The 14,326-nt window shown below is 52.0% G+C and overlaps 2 protein-coding genes and 1 long non-coding RNA gene across 3 annotated transcripts; all 3 read left to right on the top strand.

Annotated features, from left to right (window-relative positions):
* Nucleotides 1-2,055: 2,055 nt before the first annotated feature.
* LOC146762942 (rho GTPase-activating protein 32-like) lies at nucleotides 2,056-4,718 on the top strand (the record flags this gene model as incomplete). Its single annotated transcript, XM_085543160.1, has 7 exons — nucleotides 2,056-2,149; nucleotides 2,618-2,761; nucleotides 3,196-3,298; nucleotides 3,456-3,588; nucleotides 4,090-4,172; nucleotides 4,535-4,642; nucleotides 4,700-4,718. Coding segments are annotated over 7 exons (684 nt in total), but the record flags the coding sequence as incomplete, so codon positions are not given.
* A 758-nt stretch (nucleotides 4,719-5,476) lies between these two features.
* LOC146762941 (rho GTPase-activating protein 32-like) lies at nucleotides 5,477-7,003 on the top strand. Its single transcript, XM_085543086.1, has 3 exons — nucleotides 5,477-5,733; nucleotides 6,097-6,245; nucleotides 6,496-7,003. The coding sequence occupies exons 1-3, from the start codon at nucleotides 5,477-5,479 to the stop codon at nucleotides 6,912-6,914; spliced, it is 825 nt and encodes a 274-aa protein (XP_085399212.1). The 3' UTR covers nucleotides 6,915-7,003.
* A 980-nt stretch (nucleotides 7,004-7,983) lies between these two features.
* LOC146762940 (uncharacterized) lies at nucleotides 7,984-8,902 on the top strand. Its single transcript, XR_014932333.1, has 2 exons — nucleotides 7,984-8,063; nucleotides 8,802-8,902. It is a non-coding gene; the product is annotated as an uncharacterized LOC146762940 (long non-coding RNA).
* The last annotated feature ends 5,424 nt before the right edge of the window (nucleotides 8,903-14,326 follow it).

The raw sequence follows: 14,326 nt of genomic DNA, 5'->3' as shown, positions 1-14,326 counted from the left end.
CCCAGACAAAGTGAGCATTTGTCGGCTGGACTTTCTAGAAATGACCTAGGCAGTGAAAATGGGATTGAAGCATCCCAAAGAGCCCTGCAAGAGACTGCTGAGAGTTAATCTGGCACCCTCCTTTGGAAACGTCCGGTGTCTGTCAGTTCTTCAGCTGTGCCCTAACACCTCCCATTGCGCTGCCACACCAGGATAGAATTCCAAGCCCACACTGAGTTCTGGAATGTTGTGGTGTTGTGTTGGAATCAGACGTGACCACTTGGTCTTGCCTCCCCGCCTTGTGGGGGGTCATGGTGGACCAGGCTGTTGGCCCTTGGTGATGTCATAAGCGTCTGGAATGAGGGGAGGAGCGGTGCGTTCTGTGCTCCTTTGTGGGTGAGCTAGTGGTCGGAGTAGTTGGTTGGTTTGTTGCTCTTGTGCCTTTAGTGCCTTTAGTGGCTTTAGTGCCTTTTTCTTCACACCATCGTGCGCAGCATCTTGTAGGTAAGCTGAGCCAACGTGGGATGGACGGGTGGGCAGTGAGGTGTTGAGAACTCCTGGCTGTCGGAGCTCACAGCACCGTATTGCTTACTCTTGACCATCAGACGTAATTTTCCCCCGGTACACACGTTCCAAAGGGGGTATCCGTAAAGGTGGCACCCGTTCGGTGCTTCTTCCGTCGTCGTCTTTACTTAGTTGTGGAAGCATCGTAAAGTTGCTGGGAGGACAGGCATCACGTAGCCTGAGACTCAGCATGTCTTGCAGCAAGGGGATGGGACGGTTGTGCTGTGTGCGTTATTCCATGGCTGTCTTAGCCCTGCTCGCTGACCTGCTCTTTCTCTCTCCTCTCTTCACCATCCGCCCACTGCCTCGGTGCAGCTTTTGCTCTCATTACATCTGAGCAAAGCGACAAGGAACTGCTGCAGGTAGCTTGAGGTGATCTCACTGCCAGGTACGTGCCATGTTTTGTCCCCCTTCATGGTTTTGCCGCAGGGCATGCGAGGGTAGTTCTGAAGAAGTGTCCCCATACTGTGCTGTGTGAACAGAGAAAACAGAAGTGTTTCTGCTCTGTTCCAGCTCTTCACACTTGCTGTGATGGGTGTCGCGTGCAGTGGGATCAGCCGCGAGCCTGAGGTGGCGGCGACGGAGGTACAGTATGAAGCCCTGGCTGGTCTTTGTTCCCTGTGTTGAGCCAGCAGAGGGAGCTGCACATGTACTCTCCTGCAGGAAAGAATGGGCCAAAAAGGGCCTGGCCACCTGTCTGCACCAGTGCCACTGCTGATTAGTCTGGGTAGAGAGAGATGCATCTTTGCATGGCCTGGCAATGCACGCCAGGAAGAGAAACAACTGTGATGAGATGTGCAGCTCCTTCTGAAGTGCTCCCGACAAGGATGGAGCGCATTTGCTGCAGCTTTCTCTGCAGATGTGCTCCTCACCTTGAAATCCTCCTGGTTTGTCCTCAGCTCCTGACCAAGGCTTGTGCTCTGTTTTGCAGGCTGATAACATGCGGAAGCCACAGCTGGAGCGTGCGGTGTCATCTCTTAACGTTCCGGCGATTGCGGCAGCCCATGTTATTAAGAGCCACGTCGCCCAGGGGCCGGATGAGCTCTCCCTGGAGGTAAGCAGTTCCAGGCGTTCCTTGTTGTCATGCACGGGAGAGTAGTATAGGGTGTGAACGCCTTTCGAATACTCTCAAGACTCCTTCAAAATGTCTCCCTTGCTGTCAAGCTTGAGGATATTCTGCAGCAAAGAATCAGGCAGTTATTTGAGCTGTGCTTTCCTGCCAGCTGTGCTGAAGCTGGGATTGATGTTTCAATCTCTTGCAGGTTGGAGACTTGGTGTGCATAGTTGCTATGCCACCAAAGGAGCTGAGCCCCTGGTGGAGAGGCAAGCGTGGCTTTGAGGTAGGCACACGTTTCCGACTAGAGAGCACAACTTGAGTAGAGTCAGGAATCTCAGACTGGAGCTGCTCTGCCTGCACAGGACGGCTTCTAGACGCAAGCAGTTGCCCTGTGTCGGTGTCAGAGGACCTTCCCTTTGGTGCTGAGCTTGGGCTAATGCCCACCTGTCTTTTTGTTCTTGTTCCAGGTCGGGTTTTTCCCTGGTGAGTGCGTGGAACTCATCAGCGGAAAAGTTCCCGAGTCCCTTGTCAATTCCTTGCCAAAGCCAGGTACGTGTTTTACATTTGACAATGCGGATTAATAAAATGGGGACACAGCTTGGCTTTCAGGGGTTTTGTTAATGCCCGAGATGAGCAAGCTTAGCAAGAGGACTGCATTAAGCGGAACACGCAGAGATCTGGCCCAATCTCACTGTGTTTATTCTTGGGCATGGGGAAGTCACAGAATCCTCCTTGAATGGCTTGGGATTGGAAGGGGCCTAAAGGATCCTCAGGCTCCAAGGCCCCTGCCTCAGTCTGGGTCGCCAGCCTGTGCATTTAGCTGGAGATGAGAGCAGGCTGTATGGGGCCCCTTCTGACCTGGCCTTGGGCAGTTGCAGGGATGGGGAAAACCGTTCTTGCGTGTCCTTGTTCGGAATGTTCTTCCTGTTGTTACGTGCTCGGTCGAATGTGTTATGATCGGCCTCGTCCAACCGATCCAAGCCTGAAATGAACTGGTTTCTTTGTTTTGTTGTGCAGTGCTGAAGAAACGGGGCAAGCTCAGTACCTTCCTTCGTTCCTTGGTGAAGGCCCGCCCCAGGAGAGCAACGGAGCCGGAGCCAACGAAGGAAGGGGTGTTTGGCTGTGACCTGGGGGAGCACCTTCTCCGCTCTGGCCGTGATGGTAAGGAACAACCCATTCCTGAGATCTTTCTCCGTTGGGCATCTAAAGTTGAAAGGGAGATCATATCCAGAAATTGTTTCAGCCTGAAAACGTAGGAAGGCTTCTAGCCACAGAGAGCATCCTGCATCCTTTCCCTAGCTCTTCTGGATGTGAGATTGGATTCTTCCATTCCCCAGGGAGCTGTGATGGGACTTGCAGTGTCTGTGGCTTTGCCAGAATTACTTTCTCCAGGCTGTTGATAGGTCGTGGCATTTCTGGAAAGCCAAGAACGCGTCTCTGTGCACTATCCTCACAGCTGTCTCTGCCAGCCTTCTCCTGTAAGGAGGAAGCAAGCGGTAGCCCGGCTGGGCTTAGAGGATGGGATGTGAGAAGAGCACGGCCTGAACCAGGACTTAAGTAAGAAGCTGAGCTAACCGCTGGCTCTTGTTCTGTAGTCCCCCAGGTCCTCCTGAGCTGCGCTCAATTCATTGAGGAACATGGTGTGGTGCGGGGGATATACCGCCTGTCCGGCGTGGCATCCAGGATCCAGCAACTACGGTAAGAGTGCTGCAACTGACACAGCTGTCAGTAGGGGCCCGTGCCATGCTGCAGGCGTTCAGAGGAACCTCTTCCTTTTCTTGACTGTATGTGTGTCTTTGGACTTGTTTTCCTCTTTCTCAAAGCCCTCTGCCCAATTCTGTGTCCTTCTCTGCAGCCATGAATTCGATACGGAGCAGGTTCCCGAGCTAAGCGTCCGAGAACTTCACAGCGTGAGCTCCCTGTGCAAGTTGTACTTCAGGGAGCTCCCGAACCCTCTCCTGACCGACCAACTGTATGACAAGTTCTCGGTAAGCTCAGGGCAATGTCTTGGAAATGACACATACCTGTTCCCTGGGCGTCCTGGCTGGTGGTTGCAGCAGTGCCCCAGTTCTGAGGTCTTCTTTCTGTTAGCCCCATGAGGCATGCCTTTGCCACATCCTGCCTCTCACTGATGCCACTTGTGGTGGTGCCAGGAGGTGCTTATTTAAGCTATTCACAATGCTTGTGAGAATTCCCTTTCCTTTGCTGTTCCCCAGCTATTGGTAGAATGGGGTTAATAGCAAAGTGGACTTGGAGAGGAATGCCTGCTGCGAGGAGCTGTGCTGTGCAATCAGGCAGTAAAGCCCCCAGAGCTTGCACTGCTTGACCTCAACGACACAGGCTGTGTGCCACTGTGTTCCCCTGATGCCTCTTGGAAGGCATCGAGTCTGCCTCGGTGCTGACCACCAGCGCGCTGTCCCCATGGTTCCCAAACCTGTGGCAGCTCTCCAGCCTGACTGGTGTCTGAATCCCTTCCTGCCTTTTTCCAGGACGCTGTTTGTGCTGCCACAGAGGAGGAGCGGATGCACAGAATGCAGGAAGCCATCCAGCAGCTGCCCGCTCCTCACTACAGGTCAGTGCTGCGCTCGGTCTGCTGAGCTCAGCCCTGCTGCCTTTCAGAGGGCAATGATGCGATTCCAGGTGTTGCCTCACACCTGCAACATCATGCCTGTGCACGCTGAAGCGGCTGAAGGCTGCATTGGGTCAATGGATTGGGTCAGTTCCTTGGCACGGGGGTACGATTGGTGCAGCCAATGGCTGCGGCTGTGCTTTGCAGGGCTTGGTACTGCAGCGTGGTGCCATTGGAAACGTTTTATCTACTTCATATTCAGGGACAGTAGCAATGACAACCACTAGCATGAAGTGAGGTTTGTTTTGTGCACTGCAGCACCGCTTGCTTTTTGGTGCTGAACATCTGCCTCTCTTGTTTTCCAGGACGCTGGAATACCTGATGAGACACTTGGCGTCTCTAGCCAGGAACAGCTCCGTCACCAACATGGACGCTAAGAATTTAGCGATAGTGTGGGCTCCAAACCTTTTAAGGTAAACTTCTTTTTCCGTTTCAACGCCATGCTTACTTCTGCTCTCTCCCAACCCCAGGGGCACAATTTCTAGATGACAGTTTCTGCTCTCATGTTTAGATGGGTCTATTGTGTCCTTGAACTTCCTTGAGAATTTTGTCAGTGGCATTGCTGATGGCCCACTGCGGAAGTCTCCAGAGCCCAGTTTGACAGTTTTTCTCTGCAAAAATTCATACTTGGGGAAATGATCTTGGGGAAATGACTTGTAAGATCTGCCTTTTCTTCAGATCCCAGCAGAGCCAGTCAGCCTGCGCCAGCGGAGAAGTTGCCTGTATGGAGCTGCAGACGCAGTCGGCTGTTGTTGAGTTCATCATAAGCCACACAGACGTCATCTTCTGCTCCAAATCCACACCAGCCGTGGGAGAGGGTGAGCATCTTCCTCCATTAGCTTGATCTTGATCTGACATCTTGATCCAATCCAGGCCTTCTCTAAGACCTCTGAAAATGCTCTAACTGTCGAGGAGACAACAGGCTTCTGGGCTTAGATTAGAATATGGCACCCTGTTGCTATGTCCTTAGTGTGTCCAAACCCAAACCTTACATGGAGAAAACTGTCACTGCTGTTAAGATGTTTTGCCAGCAGGTGATGCATGATTGAAGTGTGGCAGCGAACCTTTCTGAGTTCCCTGCCCACTAGTTTTAATAGGGTTTTCGTTTGCCTATTTTGATACATTGAGCTGCTCTTAATTGTGGCTGTGTCCTTTGCCACGAGCATACCTCTAAGCACATGGTTAGTTTGAGCTCCTCGTCTTCCAGTGTCTCGGATAAGCAAGTCTGAGAGAAATGCAGAACTGGGATGGCTGTGCTGCTGCTGTCTGATCCTCCCTCTTACCTGTGGTTTTCCCTTGCAGGGCACAGTTCTCTGGCCGGGCTAAAGTCTGTGTGGGTGTCTCCTCCTGCCACGAAGCTGCTCACCGTGCAGGAGGCACAGGCTGAGAGAAACGGCCAGAGCAGCTCTCCCACTGTGACACAGAGCAGCGAGATAGAAGAGGAGGAAGCCCCCGCAGTTGTACAGGGGAACTTCCACACAGTAATTGATTTTCCATCTAAAAGGTAAAGAGGACTTCCCTTTCCAGCCCCTATCATCATTGGTCGGTTGGGTTTTATTGGTTTAATTTTTGTCCATTATATATATATATGAGCCTGCCAGCTCCTGTCCTGTCCTGCTGTGGAGCCTTTGCTCACATGCTCCACATCTTGCTTGACATGGTTGAGAGAAATGTAGCCAGCAGGACTTGAGGGCGGAGCTGTAGGAATGGAAGCGTCCTCTGCTGTTTGAAACAGAGCGCGTTTCTAAGCTGTGTTTCAGCAGAAAGCAGGCAGTGCCAGGAACGGGCAACTGTTGTCAAGGGCTCGGAGCAGCTCTTCCTTCACCCTACACCACGACTGACAGCATGCTCTGTTTTCTCTCTCCAGAGCAAGTTCTCCCAGAAAGAGGATGGAGTCATCGCGCTGCGGCAGTTGGTGTTCCTGCCTCTGCCTGCAAAGACCATCACCTGTGGCCGAACACCAACTGCAGCGCAGTGCCAGGGAGCCATCAGAAGCAGAAGTCGTGGTCCTGGCAGGTAAGAGTGCAAATCCAGCTTTCAAAACACTGCTTGTGAGCAACACAGCTAGAATTCATGCTTTCAGTGGGCTTGTACCTCCTTCACGAGGAGGATCCTGCACGAGGATCACTTTCAAGACAGTGACACTGTTGTTAGAAGCCTATTTGCTTCTGCCCACCACCCATACATAGCCAAATGTCAAGAACCTCTTCCATGATTCATCTTGCGAACGTTCGACACTAACCGCTGTGCATCTACTCCTTCCTAGGTGACTCCAGCCCTCATGTACCCCGAAGACTCAGGGCATGTGACGATGATGCATCCTGCGCTTCCATCAATGGAGAACTCATGGGAAGCACAGGATGCTGCAGTTCCAGTGAAAGCCTTCCATATGACAGCAGTGATCAAGAGAAGAACGTCATCGAAGTTCAAGCCCTCATTCATCCCATCCCTGCTGAAGCTGCTGACCTGAGCCTGCCAGACACCACAGGCACCAGCCTGGACCCAGTGCTTCTGCAGTGCAGCCCAGCCCAAGCACAGCCTGAATGCCCCAACAGCAGCAGCACCATGCAGGCTCAGGTCAGCGACACAGAGGAGATGACGAGCCCCTTGGAGGGGGGCATAGAATCAGGCCACCAGGCCCAGGCTCCAAGTAACAGCAGGAGCTCTGAGCCACTCCCTCCTTAACAACAGAGGATGAGTCCCATCTTAAAGCCTGGACCTCTCACGCCCTCCTTTGTCCCATTGAATAAAGGCACGCTCGTGCTCAATCAACACTTTGGCTGCATTCCAAGTCTTCATTCACAGGGACTGGGAAGAGTGCAAGAAACAGCAAGGCAGCTCAGCTTGCAACGCTCTGGCTGTGGGGTGCGTGCAGCAGAGCTCTGGATGTGTTCACATTTTGCCTGACTTTGGGATGCCTGCAGTGAGAGCTCTGCTACCATTTTTTATGGCAGCAAATAGTCTCTAGCATCCTGGATACTGCTCATGAAAACTGCAAGCCTCCTGGCTGTGGCTTTGTGATGCTTTTCAGTGCTTTTTTTTATTGCTTTTTGGATGCTCTTCAACGCCGTGGCTGCTCCCTGACACCTCTGTCCTCCCACCGTGTCCATTCCTGGCTCCCACCTGTGAGCTGTCCCTGCAGATCATCTCCAGCCCTGCCATCATCGCGCTGCGGCAGGAGGAGCTCACCCTGACCAACATCAGGCAGTGCTGCCTGCCTCTCTCACTCTCTCGACCAAGTGTAACTACACTGTCGTGGAGACAAATGCTTTCTGTCACATCCTCTATCTCTGCAGACATTTACTGGTAGGCGGCTCTTGCAGAAGAAGATTCAAGCAGCACAACCTTTTGCTCAGCTACAGCACATGAATGCTACCAAAGCAGAAACAACCCACAAGCTCTGGGTCTGTTTTTCTTACGAAGGCATGCACCGACAGCGTTTGATGGTACCCACCATCCTTGATTTCCTTCCCTGCTTCTTGTCTGATGGCACTGCTGAGCCAGGAACAAGCTGCCCAGTGTGGCAGAGAATGGTGCAGAGCTGTGCTGGAACCTCCTCCCCTTCCTCTGCTGCAGCTTGGTGTGCAACCTCACCCACTTCTCTGACAGACCTGCTGATCCCACGCATGCCATTGGGATGCTCTGGCACGGGATGTGCCTCCAACCCAAAGCTCATTCCCACCTCCCAAGGAAAAGCAAAGCAACCCAAGCATCTCCAGAAAAACTGCCCAGCAGACAGCAGGGAATGCAGACAGCTTCTGGCTGCTCCCCTGCACTCCCGTCCTAAGTAAGAGGCCCCACGAGGACTGGCTGGGAAATCAGTGCATGACACACGTGAGTGTGCACAGCATTGCACAAAGCAGTGGGGTTCCATGAGTTTGTGTGTTTGTGTGTATTTGTGCACCAATGGTGTTGCACACACATTTGTGTCCATGAGTGTACAAATCAGTGGGGTTGCTCAGGTGTGTGTAGGTCAGTGGGTATGTGTGTAAGGACGAGCCTGCACGTATATGTGCGTGCACAGGGGTGTGCAGAGTGTTGGAGCTGCGCAAGGACATTGTGGTACCGGTGTGTGTGTGCACTTTGGGAGTGAAAGGAAGGGGCTGCACATGTGGCTGTGTGTGTGCGCACAGGGCTGCACCAAGGGATGTGGTTGCATGAGTGTGTGTGAGCACACGGATAGTGCGTGGATGCGGTGGCACAATTGTGTGTTTGCACAGGGGTGTGTGAGGAGTTGGGTTGCACACAGGTGGAGACAAAGGGATGTTTTGTGGTATTTGTTGGCACATATGTGTTCCCAGGGATGTTTTGCACGTTTGTGAATGCTAAGGAGGGTACAAGATGCGTTGCGTGCATGAGGGTGTGTAGAAGGGGCAGAGCATTGCACATGTGTGCATGTGCACGTGGATAGGCGGAAGGCTGGGGTGCGGGCTGACCTCTGCTGAGGTGAGTGAGGATTCACGGTGTTGCTCATTGGTAGATTTGTTCACACTGAGTGCTAACAGGGAACTCGCACACCCTTTATGTTTCAGCTGTGCCAGCACTGTGATCCCTTACTGTGATCTCTTGCAGGAATCAAGCGTAGAGCAAAAGGGATGTTTGGGCCAGGTGACCGCAGGAAGGCTGGCTGTTTTAGATGGTGGCAGCTGATGGAAACAGGTGCTCTGGAGACAGTTCAGCTTTTAACAGAAGTCGGGGGACCTGCAGCAAGAACGACTAGGTTCTTGAATGGCTTCTAACATGCACTCTGAGTAGGTCTGTCCTGCTGTGCCATCTCTGCTTCGTTTTGATGAAAGCATTGTATACAACCGCGTGTTGGGCCTGTTTTCCTCTGGAAGGAAGAATTTTAGGTGCAGTTCTCAGTGAGAACGTCTGCTAGGATTTCTGTGTAAGTTAAATCTGAACTAACAGAAGGAGTGCTGCAGGGAAGGGCCCTGCCTCTGCCAGTAAGTTCCTTCTCAGCTCTCCACGACGGACCCCACTGTGGAGATGAGTGTAAACGAGGGCAGTTCAGAATCATCTCTTGCCAGCTTGATGTGCTGGATTTTGAGCTTGTGAAGCCTGCTCTGTCTTTCTGTGGTGTTTCCTTCTGTTCTAAAGGAGAAGGGCAGCATGGTGACTTTTCTCCTGCGGCTTGCAGCTGCACTCCTTGGCACAGCGCTTTGCTTCCAAGCAGCAGATTATTTTGCAGACTGGGGGTGTCTCAGATTCAGCCTTCTATTCCTCTAGTCTGAGAATCATTTTATTTTGAGGAGGAAAGAAAGAATGTGGTTTAATCATAATGACAGTTGAGTGTTAGCACAGTGAGGTGAAGGAGGGCCCCAGAAGCAAATTTGGTGCTGTTGAAGCACTGTGCGATGAGAAGGTGGGAGGTAACACGTGCTGGCAGATGTGGGAACTACTTTGGGATTGAGGTGTGGAGGAAAGGAAAGGCGATGACGGAGCTGATGGCAAAGAGTTTCCTGGGGAGGCTTGGTGCTTGCTTGGGGATGGATCTGATCAACTTCTTGTGTGCTGGTGTCCAGTTGGGCTTTGGAGAGCAGTCTGCATCCCAGGGTCTATCTGGTTAACTCATGCTAACGGCATGAGTTTCATGAGGGCCAAGTGTCGGGTCCTGCATTTTGGTCACAACAACCCCAGGCAACCCTACAGGCTTGGGGAGGTGTGGCTGGAAAGCTCCCAGAAGAAAAGAGACCTTGGTGTGCTGATGGACACTCGGCTGAATATGAGCCAGCAGTGTGCCCAGGTGGCCAAGAGGGCCAATGGAATCCTGGCTTGTATCAGGAATGGTGTGGTGAGCAGGACTAGGGAAGTCATCCTGCCTCTGTACTCGGCATTGGTGACTGGAATAGGCTCCCAAGGGAGGTGGTTGAATCGCCATCCCTGGTTGTATTTAAGAGCCATTTGGATGTGGTACTCAGGGATATGATTTAGTGTAGGGCTTTTAGAGTTAGGGTACTGGTTAGGCTGCGGTTGGACTTGATCATCTTCAAGGTCTTTTCCAACCTGAGTAATTCTACAATCCTATGGTAGGACCGGGGCTTGGGCCAGACCAGGGCAAATCCAGAGACAGGAGTCCAATGGATTTGAGACCTGACTTGAAGCCTGTGGGCATCACCCAGGACTTGGGGTGAGAGGATGAGGCGTAGGAACAAGAACCTCTTTGGTCCGTATTAGCTCCTGCCGTTCCCTTTTTTGTGGGGATCAGTGTGGGGTATTTTTGTGTAAAGAACTGACTCATTGTGCAGCCTGTGAATGAATTCATTCTCACCTGCTGATTGGTGCTCTTCTCTAGATGGAGCTGCAGTGGAAATGGACACTTGTGGTCTGATGTCCGGCCCCCTCCCACATGCTCTGATCAGTTGAATTAGCAAGACCTGGCTCTTGGTTGGTGAGTTGGCTTTTGTTGGCTTGGAGACACGTCTTCCAGTTGCACCTCGTGTCATATCTGTTGTGTTGAGCTCTCGAGCTCCAACTGCAACTGGGAATCTAAGTATTAACACAGAAGGAGTAGCTTAGATCTATGTTTACCTTGATTGGAAATGCAGTGCCAAGGGCTGCACACTGTTATGACAGCTCTGAGAGTATGGAAAAGGTATCTGCTGGGTGAGCGCTTTGCTGGGTGAGCATCCCCCTGCTGAAGAGCAGGCAGCTGTTGTGTTTGTAGACAGAATCATCCGTGGGGATTGGAGGCGTTTCCAGCCTTCCAGCTCTTGGCTGTTGCTGTGAGAGTAGAGCTTCCTGCCCAGAGAGAACGAGCAGCAGAAGGGATCCAATGAGAGCAGCTTTAGAAGCTTTTCAGACAAAGCAGGTGGATCAGGCTGTGGCCTGTGCCTGTGCTTTGGAGTGAAGCCAGCAGGCTTTACTTCAAGCAGAATGAGCTGTGGGTGCAGCGTCCAGCAGTGCAAGTGGCCAACAGCTGGAGACAGCATCACCTTGAGCAGCACTCTTGAGGGAAATGCTCAGTGTGAACGAAGGCCACGAAGAAGAGAGTAGCTTGTGGCTGTGTTCACAGGGTAAGGTTTTCCTTCCTGAGCTGTTACCTCTCAGGTGCTGTGTGAGTCTTCTGCAGTGTGCCTACAGCTGTGCGATGTGCTCTGCAGGAAGCGCTGATGTTGCGCTTGCAGCCCTGTCTTTCATGTCTCGTGTCCAATTACACATGTTGTTTGAAGCACCACCTTAGAGGCAGCCTTAATTTCTGCAGCCCCGAGCTTTGTGCAACGAGAGCTCTCCTGCTTCTCGCTGTGATGTGAGACTGAATGGAAGGCCCTGCAGAAGTCTGGGTAGGTGATGTCAGTTGCTGTTCCCTTCACCACCCGTGCTGGGAAAAGCAGGAAATGGGACTGGGGGACATCCCGGCAGTGGGATCCCGCCTCAGCAGAACTGAATGGCTGTTCTGATCCACGTATTTTAACCTGAGTGAATCTGACACTAACCAGAGAGGGGAGGGTGCTGTGGGAAGAAGATGTATGTACCGCAGTTTGTGGTGCAAGTTGTTCTAGGAGCAGCTTGTAACAGTGCCCAGAAGGCTTCCTTTTTGATGGGGAGAGGATTAAGTAGGTTATTTGAATGAATCTATTTCCTTTCTGTTCATCTTTCATACTACCTCTCAAAAAACTGTCTGTGGATTCTGTCATGGTTTTGTGCTGTTGCTGTCAATATTCTACATCATAACATCATGTGCAGTATGAATCATTAATTGAGGGTATAAATAGTGGAATCATGTACAAAGGAAAAGGGTTAAAGAGAAAGTAAGTTTATGTGTGGATTCTGTGAATTCTCAAGTAGTATTTCTTGCTAAAGAGAATTAGTGTGCACCCTGGGCTTTCATATGTGCAAAGGATCTTGTAATCATCTCTGTCTGTGTTTCTTTTAGACCCAGAGATGGAGCAGAGTGGAACACAGACTTGGGTGAATCTTCATTCAGGAGCACGAACACGTAATGCTCATCTTAGGTGTCTGGCTGACAACAAGAGCAGAGAGGTCACAAGGTCACGTGCCCATTTTATTTTATTTTTCATTCATGATGCATAGAGGCGTTCCCCAGACAAAGTGAGCATTTGTCGGCTGGACTTTCTAGAAATGACCTAGGCAGTGAAAATGGGATTGAAGCATCCCAAAGAGCCCTGCAAGAGACTGCTGAGAGTTAATCTGGCACCCTCCTTTGGAAACGTCCGGTGTCTGTCAGTTCTTCAGCTGTGCCCTAACACCTCCCATTGCGCTGCCACACCAGGATAGAATTCCAAGCCCACACTGAGTTCTGGAATGTTGTGGTGTTGTGTTGGAATCAGACGTGACCACTTGGTCTTGCCTCCCCGCCTTGTGGGGGGTCATGGTGGACCAGGCTGTTGGCCCTTGGTGATGTCATAAGCGTCTGGAATGAGGGGAGGAGCGGTGCGTTCTGTGCTCCTTTGTGGGTGAGCTAGTGGTCGGAGTAGTTGGTTGGTTTGTTGCTCTTGTGCCTTTAGTGCCTTTAGTGGCTTTAGTGCCTTTTTCTTCACACCATCGTGCGCAGCATCTTGTAGGTAAGCTGAGCCAACGTGGGATGGACGGGTGGGCAGTGAGGTGTTGAGAACTCCTGGCTGTCGGAGCTCACAGCACCGTATTGCTTACTCTTGACCATCAGACGTAATTTTCCCCCGGTACACACGTTCCAAAGGGGGTATCCGTAAAGGTGGCACCCGTTCGGTGCTTCTTCCGTCGTCGTCTTTACTTAGTTGTGGAAGCATCGTAAAGTTGCTGGGAGGACAGGCATCACGTAGCCTGAGACTCAGCATGTCTTGCAGCAAGGGGATGGGACGGTTGTGCTGTGTGCGTTATTCCATGGCTGTCTTAGCCCTGCTCGCTGACCTGCTCTTTCTCTCTCCTCTCTTCACCATCCGCCCACTGCCTTGGTGCAGCTTTTGCTCTCATTACATCTGAGCAAAGCGACAAGGAACTGCTGCAGGTAGCTTGAGGTGATCTCACTGCCAGGTACGTGCCATGTTTTGTCCCCCTTCATGGTTTTGCCGCAGGGCATGCGAGGGTAGTTCTGAAGAAGTGTCCCCATACTGTGCTGTGTGAACAGAGAAAACAGAAGTGTTTCTGCTCTGTTCCAGCTCTTCACACTTGCTGTGATGGGTGTCGCGTGCAGTGGGATCAGCCGCGAGCCTGAGGTGGCGGCGACGGAGGTACAGTATGAAGCCCTGGCTGGTCTTTGTTCCCTGTGTTGAGCCAGCAGAGGGAGCTGCACATGTACTCTCCTGCAGGAAAGAATGGGCCAAAAAGGGCCTGGCCACCTGTCTGCACCAGTGCCACTGCTGATTAGTCTGGGTAGAGAGAGATGCATCTTTGCATGGCCTGGCAATGCACGCCAGGAAGAGAAACAACTGTGATGAGATGTGCAGCTCCTTCTGAAGTGCTCCCGACAAGGATGGAGCGCATTTGCTGCAGCTTTCTCTGCAGATGTGCTCCTCACCTTGAAATCCTCCTGGTTTGTCCTCAGCTCCTGACCAAGGCTTGTGCTCTGTTTTGCAGGCTGATAACATGCGGAAGCCGCAGCTGGAGCGTGCGGTGTCATCTCTTAATGTTCCGGCGATTGCGGCAGCCCATGTTATTAAGAGCCACGTCGCCCAGGGGCCGGATGAGCTCTCCCTGGAGGTAAGCAGTTCCAGGCGTTCCTTGTTGTCATGCACGGGAGAGTAGTATAGGGTGTGAACGCCTTTCGAATACTCTCAAGACTCCTTCAAAATGTCTCCCTTGCTGTCAAGCTTGAGGATATTCTGCAGCAAAGAATCAGGCAGTTATTTGAGCTGTGCTTTCCTGCCAGCTGTGCTGAAGCTGGGATTGATGTTTCAATCTCTTGCAGGTTGGAGACTTGGTGTGCATAGTTGCTATGCCACCAAAGGAGCTGAGCCCCTGGTGGAGAGGCAAGCGTGGCTTTGAGGTAGGCACACGTTTCCGACTAGAGAGCACAACTTGAGTAGAGTCAGGAATCTCAGACTGGAGCTGCTCTGCCTGCACAGGACGGCTTCTAGACGCAAGCAGTTGCCCTGTGTCGGTGTCAGAGGACCTTCCCTTTGGTGCTGAGCTTGGGCTAATGCCCACCTGTCTTTTTG

This window comes from Coturnix japonica, chromosome 1 (assembly GCF_054131305.1).
Source record: "Coturnix japonica strain WE chromosome 1, WE-NBRP24, whole genome shotgun sequence".
Classification (NCBI taxonomy): domain Eukaryota; kingdom Metazoa; phylum Chordata; class Aves; order Galliformes; family Phasianidae; genus Coturnix; species Coturnix japonica.
Note: the sequence above shows the minus strand (reverse complement) of the source record. Positions and strands in the feature narration are given on the sequence as shown.